This window comes from Neodiprion virginianus, chromosome 1 (genome assembly GCF_021901495.1).
Source record: "Neodiprion virginianus isolate iyNeoVirg1 chromosome 1, iyNeoVirg1.1, whole genome shotgun sequence".
NCBI lineage: Eukaryota > Metazoa > Arthropoda > Insecta > Hymenoptera > Diprionidae > Neodiprion > Neodiprion virginianus.
The window spans coordinates 35,467,550-35,487,276 of record NC_060877.1 but is presented as its reverse complement, the minus strand read 5'-3'; the positions used below and the strand labels follow the sequence as shown (position 1 = coordinate 35,487,276).

The 19,727-nt window shown below is 39.3% G+C and overlaps 3 protein-coding genes across 4 annotated transcripts; 2 read left to right on the top strand and 1 right to left on the bottom strand.

Annotated features, from left to right (window-relative positions):
• The first annotated feature begins 717 nt into the window (after positions 1–717).
• Positions 718–5,296, top strand: LOC124296663 (trimeric intracellular cation channel type 1B.1). The gene is made up of 8 exons (XM_046746873.1): positions 718–1,002; positions 3,545–3,701; positions 3,834–3,929; positions 4,011–4,099; positions 4,204–4,291; positions 4,405–4,525; positions 4,661–4,823; positions 4,975–5,296. Exons 1-7 carry the CDS (start codon positions 882–884, stop codon positions 4,814–4,816), a joined length of 828 nt encoding a protein of 275 aa, XP_046602829.1. The 5' UTR covers positions 718–881; the 3' UTR covers positions 4,817–4,823; positions 4,975–5,296.
• A 3,750-nt stretch (positions 5,297–9,046) lies between these two features.
• LOC124310562 (E3 ubiquitin-protein ligase parkin) lies at positions 9,047–13,069 on the top strand. 2 transcript variants are annotated; one of them, XR_006909696.1, is made up of 9 exons: positions 9,047–9,509; positions 9,643–9,856; positions 10,062–10,431; positions 10,516–10,717; positions 10,821–10,997; positions 11,086–11,220; positions 11,294–11,378; positions 11,514–11,696; positions 12,343–13,069. XR_006909696.1 is itself a non-coding variant. In XM_046774622.1 (8 exons), exons 1-8 carry the CDS (start codon positions 9,252–9,254, stop codon positions 11,621–11,623), a joined length of 1,551 nt encoding a protein of 516 aa, XP_046630578.1. In that variant the 5' UTR covers positions 9,047–9,251; the 3' UTR covers positions 11,624–11,752. The 2 variants fall into 2 exon arrangements, 1 of the variants encoding a protein (XP_046630578.1); XM_046774622.1 differs by lacking the exon at positions 12,343–13,069 and having other exon boundaries at positions 11,514–11,752.
• Positions 13,070–13,619: 550 nt separating this feature from the next.
• LOC124310295 (T-box transcription factor T) lies at positions 13,620–19,727 on the bottom strand. The gene is made up of 6 exons (XM_046774107.1): positions 19,462–19,727; positions 18,500–18,595; positions 16,838–17,081; positions 16,591–16,744; positions 15,715–15,900; positions 13,620–15,010 (listed from the first exon to the last, which is right to left on the bottom strand). The coding sequence occupies exons 1-6, from the start codon at positions 19,725–19,727 to the stop codon at positions 14,241–14,243; spliced, it is 1,716 nt and encodes a 571-aa protein (XP_046630063.1). The 3' UTR covers positions 13,620–14,240.

Here is a 19,727-nt window from a genome sequence, read left to right as displayed (position 1 = left end):
AACTGCGAAAGGTCGAAAATCGAAAAAAGTCCTTAAAGCTTATCACATTAGATGTGATCACCCATAAAAATTCAAATTATTATTCATGGACGATTTGACAGGAAATGCCCCATACATTCAATGAAAACATAATCGTCGTCGTCGTCGATGCAATCATTTTTCGGCCTTTCGCAGTTTAGAATTAAATATGGGATGGCCAGCCTGCGAAAAACAGACGAAGAACGTGAGTGGTGCCGAGTCGGCAGTGACCGAGTGTTAACTTTCAAGGATATTCTCTTGGTATAGGTATATACACAGATTAAATTGTATGAATAAGAATCGTACAGTAACATCATTTGGAGGGAGAAGCGCGCAGAGGTTGAATAAATCAAATAAAGAGCGGGGCCAGTAGTTGATAAAAATTTAACCGACGGTGGCGCAGTCTGTGAGAAAGCGGCGGAAACAAACTTCAGGGCTGAGTTCAGAAATCTTACCTGAGTGAACTCGGCACTGATATATACTGTCTCTGTCTAACACGTGAGATTAAACAAAGACACAACGATACTCAAGTCACTCGAGTAAGGTTTCTGAACTCAGCCCAGGCCGTATCCTCTGGCAGACGACGAGCAGACAACTGCCAAGATGAAAATTCGATCGATGGCAGCGCCACCTGTGAGTAGACGATGGAAAGCGAACTTCACTCGGTATCCTCTAGCAGACGACGAGCAGACAACTAGCAGACGGCGTAGTGGCAGCGTAGCAGACAGCGCGCGGGCGCTCGGGTGTTTTTTTGATAAGAGGCTTATTTTTTTTTTCTCATCACAAGTTTTTTCGGGTAATTTTCAAGATTTAATAAAAAAGAAATATTCATCCACCGGGAGTAGAGATAAAAACACGAAATCATGGATCCCGAAGCTTTCCTAGACATGGCCAATCAGGTCATTAAATTAAAAATGTTCCCGTACTTTGACATTGCACACTGTGTATTGTGCGCGTTGCATGTCAGGGAAGACCTAGGACCCGGTAAGCCTACCTATTCTATATTTAAAGCCCTCAGCTCCTATCTCGAGATCTCATCTGATGTATGTATGTGCTGTACGTATGTAAGATATATACGTGCCTGCGGTACTTGTATTCATTTGGACCCTCCGTGGTCGTTGACCTGCACATTATAATCACGAGGATCGTATTCTTATTCGGAAATAAAAAATTGCTGAATTCTACGCGAAAAAAAATGTCTTGAAAAATTGCCGATTTTCTCCAATCTTAACGCTTCTCATCATCGTTGTGTGGACTCTTTTTTTCTCTCTCTATCTCTCTCTCTCGCTGTATTCCCGTTTGAATGTATTTTTATTTCCTAAATACGTACGTTGCGGTTGGCACTCGCTATCTATATGTACTTTATAATGTAAGTAAATACATACATTAAACGGATATTCTTGCTTTAGATAAAATTCGACACACCTTTTTACGATTATGCATTGTTACTTTCCTTTCAGTAAAACAAACTGCATTGTTCCTTTCCTTATTCTCTTTTTCGATTAAAGATCTATCTTTCGTCGTTTCTTTTTCTTTTTTTCTTTTCATTCTTTTATCATTTGATATTATTGTTACTGAACACAAGTTTGATTACCGATCATGCTATATAGATTATTATATTCCTTAGTCAATTTTAATTATTTCCTCATAGATTAAATTGCGCAGATATCAGTTGAGATTTATGTATGCTCTTGCACTTACCCAATGCTTTAGAATGGTTCATTTGGATGTGAAAATAGATAAATAATGTGGCACGACAGTTAGAGCTTAACTCTGTAATTTTAGATTAGCTGAATTCTATTAAAAGAAGGATATCGGAGACCTTGAAAGTGTTACTACAACTTCTGGGTGTGGAAAGGGGTCGATTCTTTGTAAGTCTAGAAGCAACAGAAATAATTGAAACCAAGAATCAAAGTATAAGGAATGAAATTGTCAGTACTTGCGTTATTATACAAGTAATCATTTACTGTCATGATTGAATCGGTATCTTGTCAAGTTTAGTTAACGAGCTAAATCCCATTGCTAGATGTATCAGATTTAAAGGTGAAATGACCTGTCTGTAATGTACGTTAGATGCTTTTTTTGAAACTCGGAAACTGGCGAGAGGGAGGATTCACATACGTCTGGCACGTGTTCACACATGTTCAGTTTGGGCAACTCTTGGCAGCTAAAATCACAATTAATATTAACGTATCCCAATGTTAACCGAGAGAACCTAGCTGTTCTATTTTTGTATGGAATGTAGGAGACTCTAAGCCACCCGAAATGTGGCACTGAATGATTAGAGTCACCCAAAAACTAATAACAAACAATAAAACTTAAATATCCTTTCGAATTTCATTTCGTCACTCCTACGGAGGCTTCAAAGAAATCGCCAAATTTTCTAGTTCTATCAATTTTCCTTATACCAAAATAGTTTGCAGTCGGTAAAATCTTACAGTTGGATCGGAATGTCTGTGTAAATATACCGTTCACGTTTTATTGCATCCAAAGTTTGCTTAAAAGAACAAATATTCCCACCGCGAGTTGGAAAGTATTGTGCGATGTAGCGTGAATGGCATTGATTAGTTGAGAAACCTCAGAATCTATTCAACCAGATAAATAACAATGATTCTTGGAAGGTCAAAGGAAATTGACATGGCTAATGTTCTTTCGTTAGATTACAAAAAACAAGTTCATTTAATATGTAAGTGGACAAATTGATAAGTAATTTTTCACTCGAGTATTTTGTGCTACGGCAAAATTAATTTCAAGTTCATACATTTTTACATCATGAAGTTTTACTCGAACATATAAATTCAGCTATCACACGAAGCTAGTCAGCCAACTTCACGAGTATTCAATCAATACCTGTCCCTATCTGAGCCAGCCTGGACGGTATTAATATTGGTGATATTGATTCAGACAGTAATGATTGAATAAAGACTGGTAGATATACCAGTTATCTATCAGTCTTACCTGAGTGTCCGAATGGCAAACTGGATAGCTAGTCCAGTTCAGAAAGTAAGATTGCAAAACTTTGGTTCCAGTTAGGTGAAAATATATTTAATGGATTGATAAGAATTTCGTGACAATCCATCATTCGATAGCACACAGATAGCATAATTACAAATTTAGGTAGATAAGAAGTCTGGCAAGCAGCTTGCGATTCATATGAATCCTTTTATACCTCACTCCACTTTAAAATTCGATTACCTACAGAAATTCTTTACCAGATCAGTTAGACGTGCAGCATGTGTTTGTAACTAAATGCATTGATACGTTTAAAGAACCAGGGACAACCACGTTTGTAAGGATTCTGTTTGACCGACTTGATATGTTGCACTCGGTAGAATTACAAAACCATACATACATGTTGTACTTGAAGATTTTCTACACTTTAGAATTTCTCTGCTAGCATAATTTTAAAATCACAAACACCACGAAAATATTTTGAAGAAAATTAACTTCGCTCTGCGTTATCGATCAATGGCAACAGAAATCAAATATATTGTACACAATCATCGTTCGATCCTCATTTTTACAGGAGCGCAAGCATTTTCAAGGAAACATCCGCTATCATGCTGGCTGTCGACGATGCTAGTTGTTTTTGCTGGTGGCATGTTGTGCAATGGTTTACTTGGAGAGCCAGTTCTTGCCCCCCTCAAAAACACCCCACAATTAGTAGTCGCCACCGTCGTCTGGTAACTCACTCTAATCCCATAATATTCATTTCTCATTAATGTCACACTTTCCAAAATTTTTCACACGGTTATCTCTAGAAATCTGAATTGTAATCAATTTATCGTTATTGAAAGTAATTAATTCTTTATTAGGTATGTAATATTTTACACACCATTTGATGTCGGGTATAAAGTAGCGAAATTCCTGCCAGTAAAAATAATATGCTCAGCTATGAAGGAAATATACAGGTAAATAAAAATAGAAACTCTATTCTTATCGATGTATTATAACATTCGAACATAATGTTGACAATTTATATTACTCCATAGGTGTAAAAAAGTCTATGACGGTGTCACACATGCAGGGAAACTATATCCAAATGCTTATCTTATAATGATTCTCATTGGAACACTAAAAGGTACGCCTTAAAAGATTTCTTGTGCATGTTATTAGAACATTAAATTCTTTAATATCAGAAAACTTGATCGAAACGTACTAATATATGTATAAATTCGAAACTAGGTAACGGCGCTGGATTCACTAAATTGTTTGAGCGACTTATTCGTGGTGTTTGGACACCAACGGCTATGGAATTCATGCAGCCTAGTTTGTGAGTTTATGACCTCTTAATTTATCTCAAAATCTTCCGATGTATGCTACTATAAAATTCGGAATGTAAATAGTTTACACTCTAACCCTAATACTTTTCTCCTACTTTATCAGCCCGACAAAAGCATCTATGGTTGCCTCGATCATATTTGTGCTTGATAAGAAAACTGACATAATTTCTGCACCCCATGCTCTTGTTTACTTCGGCATTGTGATCTTCTTCGTTTACTTCAAGGTACGCAGCAAACACTTTTTATATTTGTGGAAATATATTTAGACAATTTTTGAATTCAATCGTTTGTAATTTTAAGTTACGCCAGCATTGTTTTGTTCACCTGCATTATTTTTATGTTTCTGTCTCTGTTAACAGCTGTCTTCTATTCTACTCGGTATCCATGATCCCTTTGTTCCTTTTGAAAACCTGTTTTGCGCTCTTTTCATGGGAGGAATCTGGGACTCGTTGGCAAAATTACTTGGACGAGGCCAAACAAAAGATGAAAAGACAGACTCCAAGAAAACCAATTGAAGTTAATGTAAGTTCAGTGAATCATTTTATTTTTTTTAGCTAATGTGTTATGTAGTGAAATGTGATTTTATTCTGTTTCGTTTAGACATTTGTGACTGAAGATAAATACGGGTATCGTTTACAACAACTAAGTGAAACTTTGTGTTTCTATTTTTCAGAATCACAACAAAAAAATGCAACTGACTTGTTATTTATTGACATAAAGAAGATTAAACGGACCCAGGGAGTAATAGAAACGCAAGCTAGTCAAATAACTCGATTCCTAAAAGATGACATATGATGAATTGTCAAACCAAAAGTACAACCAATTGTTTATTACACTAACACCGTAGCGTGAACGGAAGTTCAAGCGTCGATACCTAGGTGTGTGAAGTATTACGTAAAATGTAAACGCATCGCCAATTGATCAAGAAGCAAAAATCCACCACTCGTATACAAAAAAAAACAAAAAATCATTTTTCAATTACCGTTAAATATCACGACCAAATTTTTATGTATTAAAATCATACTGTTGTTCATCATTTATCACACCATAAAATTGTACAAATATCATTCAAACCACGTTCCCTGCTCACGATGCTAAATAACATTTATTTTTGGTCTCAATAGCTGCTAAGTGCGAGTGGCGGTGCCCATTATTTATTAAATCGCCCGATGACAGTTTAGAATTGGAAAAAAACATAATGTATTAACTATTGTAAATATTGAAGTTTATCATATCAAGTGATTCGAATTTTATTAGTTTTATCAATTTCATGCAATGAATTTGAGTATATTTGAAAATTATAACTGAAGTGCACACTTCAATATATGTTATATGTACGCATGTGTATAACTATGTATATTTATTCACACTTTATTCATTATTTTTTTTATGCGCTTTAATTTTGATCTACCAATAACACAGTGGGTGCTGTTTTGTAGAGAGCGCATGAAATGAATGATGTATAAAAAATATTTCGATTCTTAAAACTATAAAATTGTAACTCTTCATCATTTTTATGGTGTTTTTTTTTTTTCGTACATCTAAGCTCATGTTCATAAATATGACGTATGGTTGAGAAATTATCGATTTTTGACTGCCCATTTGTTTTGGGTAAATGTAATAACTGCGTTATAATGAGTCTATATTAATGATCCTAACGCATCGAACATATTTTCAAATACAGTGTGAATTGTATGTTAGTGCACAGTGTGTTGAGAATGAAAATTTATGCATCAAGAAATAAAAATAAAAAGAGGCTCTTGGTAAAACCTTATAAAGGCTAAGAGCTGGTACAGCTGAAAAATTGAAGTTCTTTTAAACCCGTCAACTTACTATACCAACTTCTTTATTAAATATTTATATTCCATACTTCAGTCATTGAAAGCTCGCGAATACAGACTAAAAGTTACCTAAACATCATGAAAATAACACCGAAAGCTTTTTATACTTCCCGAATTTTCCCCATTCACAACATAAGCTGTGCAGGCTTATCACCTGGTGCATCAGGGACTTTGCAGGCGTAATGCCCAGGCTGCTTGATTCGAATATTTAATCCATATTCATGCTTATATTCATTATTCAAACTCACTTGTCTAGCTTCAGACGATTCTGGATCTATAAATAGGTGTACATCTGCTTGGGTGTGCAAATGATTGTCTCTCTTTGGTTTTGACGGTTCGTCTTTACTCTGCATCATGAGTAACCAGTCCGTGTCTATCTGAATATTTGGTTCTTCGTCGGGAACTTGAGTTCTGATATTGTATATCTGGTCCCAGTCTTTATAGCGACAGTACTTATCCAGCTCTGGCATTCGAGGGTCTTGGAAAAATAGAACGTTCTTATGCACTGCTGTTATAGGAACTCTGTCCGCTGCGCATTTCTCACACAGAGTTGGGTCGGGCTGTGAAATAATGCAGCAATAGAGCAAACTGTAGTTCAAGTGAGATTATAAAAGCATTACATTTTTGATGCACAAGTCAATTCTACTTACATGATAATCCAATCTGTGATCTGATTCTTCTTTTACACATATCGGCTTACAGTTTGAATCTACTGAGGAGGTTTGTTCGGAACTGTTTGATAACGAGGATGATAATTTACCGCTGTCTGAGAGACAAGTATCGTTTGATTGCGTTGTGGTTGAGGTCTCACGTTTTGTCGACAATTCACTTCCTTTACTGTCATCACTAAAACTTTGATTGGAGCAGAAATCCAGAACATGACTAGGCCCACAAGGGCGGATCATCGGGGTTTCGAATGACATTTGTGATGGATCATGGGGAGAGAATTTATCTGTGCTACTTTGCAAGTCACATCGCATTGGTGAGTCTTTACTAATTTCCGATTCACCTCCGCAGAGTGAAGGTTTGTCCTGATATCCATTACCGCAGACATTTGTACTGTCAAAAAGTGCGTTACTAAGAAACCAATACACAAATATTTTTGCATCTCCGTAGGGAACTCGAATATCGTAAATTAATCAGTTAGACTAGAGACCCTTGGAGATTAAATTCTTTAGTGGAATATCGACTAACTTATTCTTTGGACACGTCGAAATTTCAGTAGACGGTTTCTCTGCAGGTTCGTTCCCACAAAAGTTCAATTTTTCTCCACAAATTGTCGTATAGGATGAATTGTCTTCACATAAACCTCCATCTTCCTTGATACGTCGGTGCTGCTTCTTTGATTTACATTTTGTGGATTTCTTGCCATATTTATACCGATCATTACTGTTATCATGTTGTCCGCAACATGACAGCAAAGCCACACTGACATCGCTATCCTCTTCTTTGCTGTACAGTGAATCTATGCAACATAGAATTTTACTGTGATGATTGCTTGGATTCTCTATCAAACATTAAGCATCATTTCTCAACCCTACAGCGTTCGCTTGCCTAAGTAATTTGATTATCTTACCTCCACAAATCTTGGGACAGCACGTATCAGAAGAATCTGATGGATTTATTCCGTAACTAGAATTGCACACAGAATCTGAATGTGCGGAGCTCTTTTCTGTGTCTGATTTATTGTCGACAGTTGTTTCGGAAAAATGTTGACAGGTGCAAAATAGTTGCTGGTCTTGCGGTGCGAGAAACCAATTTATGACGTTTGTTTTGAAATGCTCCGGTGTCCAAATATCTTCGGTGTATAATCTTGGGCAGCAGGCTTGCCATGGTTTTGCAGGTTCTGCTTTTACTGAGGAGACTTGAAAGAAGTTTTTTTTTTGTTACTTTCACACAACCTTAGAAGCAGACAACGTAATTTTTACTGACCCTTGTCGGATGATTGTGCTAACTTTGTTTGAACAGATTCTATCATCTCTTCAAGAATGCGATACCAGGTTGACGGAAACACATATTTTCGACTGCATCTTTTTTCGATCATCTGTTTCCTCTTCTCTTCTGCGTACATGGCTTTCAGAGATTCCATTAATCTGATACATTCTCTTTCACTCACACCAAGCAAGTTCAATCTCCTAGCTATTATACCGTACGCCTTCATCCTTCTCGATCGATCTTTGTAAAATGAATGCGTAGGGTCCCATAATATAGGATGAACTTTGTAGATGCTTAAAAACCTTAAAATGTTCACATCGGTCCACTTTTTGGCATCAGGGACAAAGCGCAGCCACCACTTTTGGTTCTTTTCAATCACATCTGATTGAGGTTTCGCTGTTTTCATATCTTCACTGGTGGAAATTTTGAACTTTATTTTACCAAAACAATGCTATCGGATGATAATTATGAACCCAAGAAACGTAGAGACGAAATATATTACAGAGTTCAGTGCCTACTCGGCATTGAAACCGTGATTGAAACTGTCCTCTTTGACCGAAACAACCGAAATTCAGTGGGTTGCTACCGTTATACTAGCGTTTTATTTGCTCACGGGATCGGCACGAAACTCAAATATTGTTAAAACTCCCGCATGGGGAAGAATTGATTGCAAATTCATAATTCAATCGAATAATTAAGGTAACGTACATAGTATATACTTTGGCTAGTAACAGATCGGTATATCAATATTCATCTGTACAGGTCTGAGCTACCTGATTTGAATCGATGCTGCGTGAAATATTGGGTGCATTTTATTTGTCACGTTTTGAAAATGAAAGCTTTGGAAAAAGCAGCCGGTTGGCTGATATTCGAATATTGACCAATCAGGTGAGTCTTTCAACCATTTCATTTTCAAAAGATGGCGAATAGAATATGTCCTTTATCAGCCCCAACAGTCAAGTGCTGCACTCTGCGTCTGACTAGAATATATCTCGCACCTAATTTGGGTTCGAATGGTTCGAAATGATTTTTTGAAGGTTGTAAAATATACGTATTTGACGCAGAAAATACGCTTCATATGCAAACATTTACTCCTCCACATTTATCGCGATAACATTTGGTGTTACCGTAAAGCAAAATTCTACGTAGAACTCCTTCGATATTAAAGACTATAATGAGTTTTCTGTTCAATCTTCTGAAGGGTGCCTTTTTGAGAATGTTGCAGTTGATTTGGTTCGGAAAACGAAAGATATCGAACTCATTGAGTATCTACGTGAAAACTAACACGGGAAATACGCTCTCCATTGATTTAGATCCGAAATGGGACATCAGAAACCTAAAAGAGATCGTTGGGCCTCAGCTTGGCATATCTCCCGAAGATATCAAGATCATATTTGCTGGTAAAGAGTTGCACAATTCCACGATAATAGAGGTATGTTAACAATCGTATAAGCAGGAGTAAACTGTCGTTTTATTACGGTACAAAATATAGTTATTAACAATTGTGTTTATCTACCTAACCTCAATTCTAATCTGAAATGTAAATATTTTTATCTGTTGTCTAGGAATGCGATCTTGGTCAGCAAAGTATTTTGCATGCCATAAAATTGCCACCCGGAAAAAATCGCCTTAATAGAAAAAAGGATACTAAAAATCTTATCGAAGAATCTATAGATGAAGGATCGGAAGCAAATGAAAGTGGAAGCAAACCTCTGAACGAAACTTTGATCGACTTACCATTGGACGATTCGGACCGTCATGAAAATCACAGCGAGCAGGGTATTCGTACATTTAGTTTTCCCCATTGCAATGACTTTTGTAGGATTAAAGTCTTGACGATAGAATTCTCGAATAGTAGATTTCTTGTTGAACGGAACAAAAAAAATTGGTCAATATATGTTTACGTAATTACACTGCAGTGTTTTTAAGCTGTAATTATTATCACAATACTCTTTTGAACTTGGTGGTTGTAATGATTTTACAGAGCAGCAACAAGCCCGTGCCCATTTTTACGTTTACTGTTCGCTGCCATGTAAATCAGTGGAAGCAGGAAAGCTGAGAGTGAGATGCGCGACATGTGGTAGCGGGGCTGTGACTGTGGATCGAGACCCTCAGTGTTGGCCTGACGTGCAGCAGCCTCGTAGAATAACTGTACATTGTGAGAATCACGATTGTCAGACATTACTGTCTTCCTTAGCGCAGAAGGATGAAGGTACTCCTCAAGTGAGATACGCGCAGTTTTATTTCAAGTGCGCCAATCACGTGAGTCTTGGAGAAAAAGATGAGGCGGTACCACTTTATTTGATTAAACCAAATCTGAGAAATGTACCTTGTCTGGCTTGCACGGATACAAGGTAAAGCTTTGATTTGGCACATAAATAATTGGTGTAGAAGTAAACGTAAGAAGAATTAATACAAGCTTTGTTAATACTTTTCAGGGACACGGTACTGGTTTTCCCTTGCGAGGCTGGACATGTAACCTGCCTGGACTGCTTCCGGGACTATTGCGTGGCTCGTCTGCGGGATCGTCAGTTTGAGTTTGACGACAACCACGGATACTATACCTTGCCATGTCCGGCTGGTTGCCAAAATTCGCACATATCCGAAGTTCATCACTTCCGTCTTCTCTCACCTGAGCAGGTACAGCGGTACCTAAAATTATTGGCCTCTTCTACTTTCACCGTCACACTCATTCCATAAATATCATTGGATTACCAATGAATGAACGCAATTCAAATTACAGTATGAGCAGTACCAACGATTTGGAACTGAGGAATACGTTCTAAGGGCAGGAGGACTTCTGTGCCCGAGGCCCGATTGCGGAATGGGAATTATTCCACCTGATCAGACTGATGAGGAGCGTAGTCGATCCCCGGATGAGGACGACTGTCGTAGAATTCAATGTATTGGTGGTTGTGGGGTACGTCATAGAATTGTTGCCAGTACTCGAGGACATTTAGCACTTACTCACTGCTGAAAAACCACTATAATTCAGTGTTTTCCCATAGTATGTTTTCTGTAGGCGATGCTTGCAAGGTTTCCACGTAGGTGAATGTGACTCACAACAGCCTACGACGTATTCTTCTACCTCCGCCGTCTCCTGTCCTTCAGGCTATGCAATTGATCCTCTGCGAGCTAGCGAGGTAAGTAACACTATTTTTATTTACGTATTTGAATCGATAATTAATCAGACAGATAACCTAATTTTAATTCCAGGCCAAGTGGGACGAAGCGAGTAAGAAGACCATTCAAATATCGACGAAACCATGCCCGAAATGTAGAACGCCGACTGAACGAGATGGTAAGCTTATTCACGTATATTTTTCAGTCTTACCTTATTAAGAGTTTTTAACTCGCTTGCCCATTATATTTGCCATAATTTGGATATGGAAATGATAATGAAGTATTGAGATTGGGGAACAATAATGATTGGCAGGTGGCTGTATGCACATGGTTTGTACAAGAGCTGGCTGTAGTTTCCAGTGGTGCTGGGTGTGTCAGACGGAATGGACGAGAGACTGTATGGGAAGTCATTGGTTCGGATGATGTTCTGAAACTATTTATATCAGTAATTGTTTATACTGTGACGGGATCAGGTTAATGCAACTTCGAAAGCCAGGTAAAATTGTGATAGGTATTTACCTACGTAGTGAAATAAATTGTTGTTCTTTTCAATTTTTTATTTTTATCATCAGAATACACCCTTTATACCTCTATACCTGAAACCTCTCAATCGCCTACGGGCTGTACAATATTTACATGGTAATAAAAAATAAGAGCACTGAACACTCACGGTTTTATTATCATTATAGTAAATTTGTGTAAGTCGATGTTGAAAAATTTTCTAGGTATATCGGAAAGTGATAGGCGGCAAATTAACAATTCGCGTCTCTAGGATATGGATATTACCGTTACTACTTAAGCTTTAGGCAAACATACACTGTGTGTATCTGAGTATTTAATTATACAGTATAAGGACTTTACCGCGATAATAGCTTATATTATTATGGTAGTTCCTCCCAAAATGAGTTTTCTTACAATCGTTCTAAGAAAAAAGTACACACTTTCATAACAGTATTTTACATCAGCTATCAAAATTGAGTGAGCTTGACCGTTTCAATCTCGAGATATTAATTGTCAAAGTTTCAATTTTCTACACCTGACTTCCTATCTCTGAGAATCTTAATGAAAAATGAGTATGTTAAAGCATCGTGACAAAAACTTTCCTCGCTGATTGTAGTATATATTTCACTGTACCGTTTCAGAGTAATTTTAATCCAAAGTTGAGGATTTTACGGTACGTACGACACGAGCCAACGAGAGTGAGAGAGACCGCCAACAAAGCTTGTGTACTTGAGGGGCGCATGTCTGTGTGACGAAAATGGCAGGAACTACCTTAATGCTGTCCTGGGAGACGACAATCTTCTGTAATCTTATGCTAATTACCTATAATTATCCTATTCGTAGCCGTATCTTATTTACAGGCGACAAGAATTCGCCAGACATTCTTTCAAATGGACGGATTTTGTTCCGACTTACGTAGGTATTACTACCGACTTCAACTACCGTAAAATTATTGTATTATAATTTACGTGTGTGTGCCTCCTCAATTGCATTATAACAGTAACAATCATCTCTTTACTATCGTATACTGTCGTCTCGGTTTTATCGATAACAATTACGTTAACATTTATAATGTGCGTATTTGAAAAATTTGAGGTATAATATTACAGGAACAAGGGTGAAGTAAAACGTTTACGGTGTAGTCAAACATTAAAGTTGAGATTTTTTTGTGAGAGTGGGAGTGATAGAATTAAAAGTTTTTAGTTTTAGTTATATTTCACCGGAATCATACAGTAAACGCGCGCGTCGTCTACACAGTTCGAATATTTCACGATAAAAATGGAAACTATCTTCTCCTGCAGCCTGCAGTGTTTTTTAAAATAAGCATCTACCTTCGAGCTCTATATTTGTCGCGCGAGCCTCGATGAACGATAAACAATAAACATGATTAGTTTAAAGATAAAGTACGGATTCCCATCATCATTGTTTACATTCTATTGTTTAGATTGATTACTTTCGGAAAATGGTGGAAAAAAATCGTGGTTAAGGGTAAATCATTCGGTACAAGTACGAGCAAATTACTCTGCGTGAATATTTTTAAGAATGTACTGGCTATACATTCCCACCCAAAAGTGAGTCTCGACAATACTGAATTCTTTATGATAAGATGAAAATCGGAAAAAATCAACCACAATAAAAACGATATGAAACTTAAATTTGAATTATGATAATGTCCAAAAGTTTTAACAAATTTTTAGGAAATGAATTCGCTGATTTTTTCAAGTGCACATGAATTTCTAAATGATTTTCTCATTATTTTGAAATTTCCGTTTCCGAACATTCGTAAAGGCTATCTTTACGATACTATTCGTACAATGCACCGGAAACTTCTTAATTTTAATGTACAACGTTTTTACGAAAAGCGTATCTAAAATTCACGATTTTTCCTCCATCGTTCAAAATTTAAAATTTTCGCTAACGATAATTTCAAAATAATGCAAAAATTCTTTAAAAAATCATTCGCATTCAGAAAAATCAACAAATTCATTTCACATGACAAAAAAACATTCCCCGAAAATTTGTTAAACAATGTTTTACTTAGACAATTTATCGATAACTTTTTGGCATTATTATTATTCAAATTTAATTTTCTTATCGTTATTATAGTGGTTGATTTTTTTCCGATTTTTATTTTATCATAAAGTATTCAATATTGTCGACGAGACTAACTTTTGGTTGAGAATGTATAGCCAATACATCCTTAACTGATCGTGAGAAACGTGTTTGTCAATTCGTTGAAAATAACGTGTCCACGATACCTGTAGATTTCACAGGTGGCGTGAAATCAAAATGGCCGCCGTTGGTTCACCTGTGATTTTGTTTCGGCTGCACGATCTTATCCAGCGCAGAAATATTTTACTACCGCTACCCGACGCCAGGCAAAATACAGCAAGAATAATATGATTATACCTTTAGCATCGGCAAGGTAACGAAAATCGATAATTCAGCCTACGAAATTCACTCGTTATGTACGGTGCCCATGTTTTTGACCCTTCCACTTCTCAATTCACCGTAATGCAGGTGGATTACCTCGCCCCGGTCAAATAGCGGTAGTCTGTGGCGCAGGCGGAGGTGTCAGCGGTGACCAGTTCGACTGATGTTCGGCAGCCGATGCGTCCTGTTGCCTTTGCTGCTGCTGTTGCTGCTGCTGATGGTGTTGCCGATGATGGTGATCGACGACCGAGGAAAACCTCCGGCCAGCCTCGCTAGCTACGTCCTCCTCTGGGTTTCCCTGCTCCGGGTACCCCTGGACACTCTGCATCTCCTTCGGCGCCTCGTACTCGGCGACCGAATTCGGCGAGGGCGTACCTTGAGGATGTTGAAGATGCAGCTGGGGGTGGTGGTGCTGATGGGGATGCAGCGACTGCCCGGGATGGTGGTGGTACTCCGGGTGATACTCGTCCGGTTCGGCGGGTCCGTTCAACGGCTGATGGAGGCTCGGACCGCCCGGGGGATACGGGGATATCTGGTGGTGCAGATGCAGGTTCAGGTTCAGATACGGCTGCTGCATCTGGTCGCTCGGGGACGCCGAAGGGTGCAGCCACCCTGACGAATCGCCGCAGTGCGTCTGGCCGTGTGTCGCCGTGCTGCAGGGTGCCGATGGCACGTAGACCGTGCAGGAAGTCGTCGTCGTCGCTGGAGCCGAACCGGAGTGCGCGTACGGCGATGACGCCGAGGATGACGGCGACGGCGAGGCTGGCGGCCAATCCTGCAAAGTACCCGCGGCCAGCGCTTCGGGACTTCGAGGCGCCCAGCCGACGTACGTCGTCGAATGCAGCAGCGCCGGTCCGTAGGGATCGACGTGTTGCTCTGAGAAGTCGTAAAACCTCTTTATATGGTTGCTTTGTTGTTCAGGGACTTGAATAGATAAGGGACGGCTAGAAAGCGCTTCAAATGTTCGGGTCGCGATTGTTATTTTTCAGATCTCTATGCGGTTGGTCTCAGTCGAGAAGCCATTCGCTTGGAAATCAAACGAATGATTTCAATTCATCGACATTGATTTTCATTGTCACGCCAGATTTTAAATTATGTACTAGCCGTCCGGGCGATTTTCGGTGCTTTCCGGATTGGTTATGGTAGAATCACAAAAAATCATTGGACAGCGGTGGGAATGACCGAAAATGCTGGAAGATAGTATTCGAAATCAATTGGTAAACCGAAAGTCAACGAAAGTAAACGATAAACTAGAAATCGATAGAATTTTAACGAATTGAAACAATTCGGCGTTCACCGTAAGCAAGACTTACAACAATTTTCGTAAATTTCAACGTTTGCCGCGTGATTTCTTCACCGCTATCGTGTGATTTCAAGTGATTTAGATATCGTTCGTTTCATTTAGCTGAAATTTGAAGACCATTCGAGGCGAGTAATAATTGTACCGACTGAATTCATTTCGTGTATAGGACCACCATATTCGGTTATAAAAAAATATTATACTGACTCGAATAATCAACATCGTAAACACGTGTGTCTGTGCAATGAAGATGGAGTGATGGGGAGTTTATTTGACTCACCGTCCTGAATGTACTTCGGCCTGAGCGTGTAAGGTCCGGGTCTACAGGCGTTTTTATGATTTACCGAAATGGAGGTGGGCAGACTGGTCGAGCCGCCTTGTGGTTGACTTTGGGCGACGGCAAGGGCTGACGCAGGGTTGTATTCGTAGCTCATAGTCGGCTGCGGTAGGAACCAAGTACCAGTGTCTACAACGTCAAGTAATATTTAGAATAAATCCAACTGCAGGAAAAGAACACGTCATCGGTTCGGTTCAAAGCTCGGAAAATATTTCAGCCGCAATGTGAACCAAACCTGATCATCGAAACATCGATTGCTGTCGCTGGTACACTGAGAAAAATTTCATTTGTTACAGTAACTAGAAAAATTCAGTAAAACAGGTATCGTTAAAAAAACTGTTTGAATATCGTTGGAATTACGAAAAACGAGGTACGCGTAACCATTTTGCGCTATCGTCGATCCTTTTTTGGTTATTATAACGCAAAATCACTTCGTTCGGTTTACTCTACTTTTTTAGTTAAACAAGGCCTTAACGTCTGTTATTGTTAAGAATTAAATTTTCGCAACAGTTGCAAGAAAATACAGTAACAGTGATCGTAACGATAAAGAATAGCAACGGATACTAGACTTTCCGGCAACAGCTGGAAAACTAATTTTCATTCTCTACGTAGAACTATATTTTTGAGATTGTGGTAAAAAATGAAAATAGTTAAGGACTGAGCGGTAACCGGAACTAAAAATTTCTCTCAGTGTACCCACATTTACACAAAGTCGCGAACAGGCAACGAGGCTGATTAGGTATTATCACAGTTGGCAATTATTGGTAAATGTATTCGAATATACATAATTAATACACACGTAATTAGCAGGCCACTTACATTGCGGATATGATTGAGTATCGCTGGGTCTCTCTTTCGCGTCCAAAAAGGCCTTCGCGAAGGGGTTGTACTTTATTTTGAGACTAGTTACTTCCTCGTTTTGATAGGCCGTCACCGCGATGAATTGGGTCTCGGGAAATCTGTAGGTAAGGACCTGCGATAGGTGGAAAAATAGATGAGTTTCCCGATTCGCTGGAGTAAATTTACCACTGCTGAGGAATTTAACGCCGCAACAGCGAAACCCTACCGTTCTCTGCTCCTCGGCACCAACTCTCACGAGGTGCACCCTGGGTTCGTATTTGTGCAACGAGTTCAGCATTATCTGTCCGTTTCCGTTAGACTTGTTCGTCAGTTTGACCTTCGCGAAGGACACGGCCTCCTTCATCCAGTGTGCACCGAAATTCGGACTCTCCGGGTGGATGTAGATCGGGTTCGGTGGAGCCACTTCCGCTTTTCCACCTGGCACCCATTCCCCGTTCACGTATTTCCACCTGCATTGTAATTTTCGTCAAACTCTCCATATTTACACGACCTAAATGGGATTAACCGTGTTCCTTTAACGCAGTCTTTGACTAACGCAAGATTCGTCCCTTTTTTTCTTTCGAAGCGAAACTTCTTTAGCGGTGGTAACTGTGGAATATTGTGAAACGCTCTGTCGTGAACCGTCATGTTACGAAACTCCCAAACGGCACCTAACATCGGTATTTCCTCCGTGTCCGAACACAAAAATTTATTTAATATTTCAATAAGAATCGGAAATTGCTGATTATCCTTTTTTGTCTCCCTCTTTCTCTCTCTCAATTTAAAAATTACGACACACCGCGAACAAAGAAAACATCTCGCCCATACAAATATCGTAGGAGCAAATTGCAAGGTGGAATCTCATTACGTTGATCAAACATTGCCGGTAGCTCATGTCGCGGTCACGTGACATTAAAATTCTCCTATTTTTTCCCTCCTACATTGCGCGGTTTCGTTACCACGTAATTTTTGTTCCTGCAATGACTAGCTGTGAGCTATGAAATGAAAATATTATGCCCTAAACTTTCGCCGTTGCTTTCTGTTCGACACAGTTAAACATAAATAGACGATACAACACGTAGCATATCAACGCCCGTGTTTACGACTCGCAATTGCACTCTTGCCTCGCAGTAGCGGTAATTCAAAAACCAGAAGGTTTACAGTCTAATATAAAATTGAAAAATACAGGTCCGATCTCTTCACCAATTTAGCCGGCAAACTATCAGCCTAATTAACGCCTCGTTCTCAATGTAGCTTGACTCGCACTATTTGTTTCAAATTCTTAAAGTGCATTAGGTGTACCGACCAAGCCTAAAACTCTTTTTCTAGCAGCTCTCCCGCGATCAGTTTGGACAGAAAAAAGTTTATACATTTACATCGTAACAAGTTTTGCGTTACCCTAATTCGAGAAGTTCGTATCATCTTCTTCGAAGGTTCCAACACTTTTTCTAACGCGTAATAATCTGTGGATCCAAAACCCTCACCTATATTCGATTTATTGCCTCCTCATATGTGCGGCGTTGTAAAAGCTTTCGTCGCGAGGAACCTGATATTTTACTACGGGTTATCTCGTCCTCAGGAATCATATTGTAGTAACGTGTCAATCGACAAGCTGTAAAACCCGTCAGCCGAGTGCCGGAGTGAAATACGACGTTAAAAGTATTACGCTTCTTCACAGTTAACTTCAACAAACTATTTCAAAGATGTATATATGTAGCTTATCGTCCGCTGACATTTCTGCAGCGTAAACTGGAGAACGATTAGTGTCGAAGTCATCCTTCGGAGAAATTAACCGGTACAGAATTGCTCGTTACACGTTCTGCACACCTCTCGCATAGTACCGAATAATGACAAGAAACCGGATTTACCGCGATTAGTCCGTATTTACCTGTGAGGATCGACTTGCACGAACTCCAGAAGCAAAGTGTACATGGCCGCCGGCTCCAATCCTCTGGCGATGACTTTGACCACAGGAAACATCCGCCTGGAATAAATAACATGACTAAAACTTCCCAAAAAACTTGTACTGCGAAGCTGCTTGGATGTTCCACGTAATATGTTGCACTTCGCGATCGGTTAGTGTGGTCAATGATGTATGAATTTTTAGATTTTTTCATACATCGAATGAGAAATGCGATGAGGTGAATAAATTTGATCGACGGAGACTAAGAAATTTATATTCACTATCTACGCGTTGGCACTGATTGTTTTCTGAAATATCTACAAATTCTTCGGATTACAGTGAAGATAAGTATTATTGACACTTGATGAATCGGTTATCAGCAATCGATGGTTATAGCCGCATGGAACAAGGATTATTCAGCAAAAAACCTCCGAGATGTCAATTTTCAGACTATCCAACTAGAACTCAGAAGCAAACGAGTTTTCATCACGCGAAGGTGAATAAATTCGAATTTTAACAAACCAAGGCTAATTTTCCGAACAGTCAACGTGCAGAAAAAAAGCGAACAACAATCGAGTTGCCGAGAGATAATTTAATCGTTTCTGTAAAAATATCAAGAATCTTGGATTATAAACGGACCGAAATGAGGTCCACGAGGCCTGACCCAGCGTTAACGTCACTGCTTTTATTCCGTAGACCAAACTTCTTCAAGAAGCGTATAAAACCACCACTGAAATATGCCGTAAAAAAAGCATACAAAGATTTGGATATAACCATGACTGTCGTAATTTCGTTCTCACGAAACAAAAAAAAGAAGAACCGTCAATTTCATAACACTTCCAAACACAACAAGCTGACACGCGAAGTCATAGAGAACTCGTCACGATATTTCAGAACGAAAACACCGTAGTTCTACCAAAGGCATCGCGATCGCGTAACGAACGCACCTTCCGTTCTTGGTGACGATCATCTCGTTGGTGATGCACTGAAACCTGGTCCACAGTTCCCTGTCCTCGAGGGTGAGGGACAGGCTCTGACCGGCGGAATTTGCGGGACCGGGAGTATCGTTCCTGTTCTCATCTACGAGATGATTGTCGCGGTCCCTTTCGCAGCAGGAAGACCTCGGCGGACTGTCGGGGGCTGCCGACGAGGATGACGGACCTGGGACGTTGCTGGTGCCGCGTTGGTGCTCCTGCAGCCCGGCGGAGTGCAT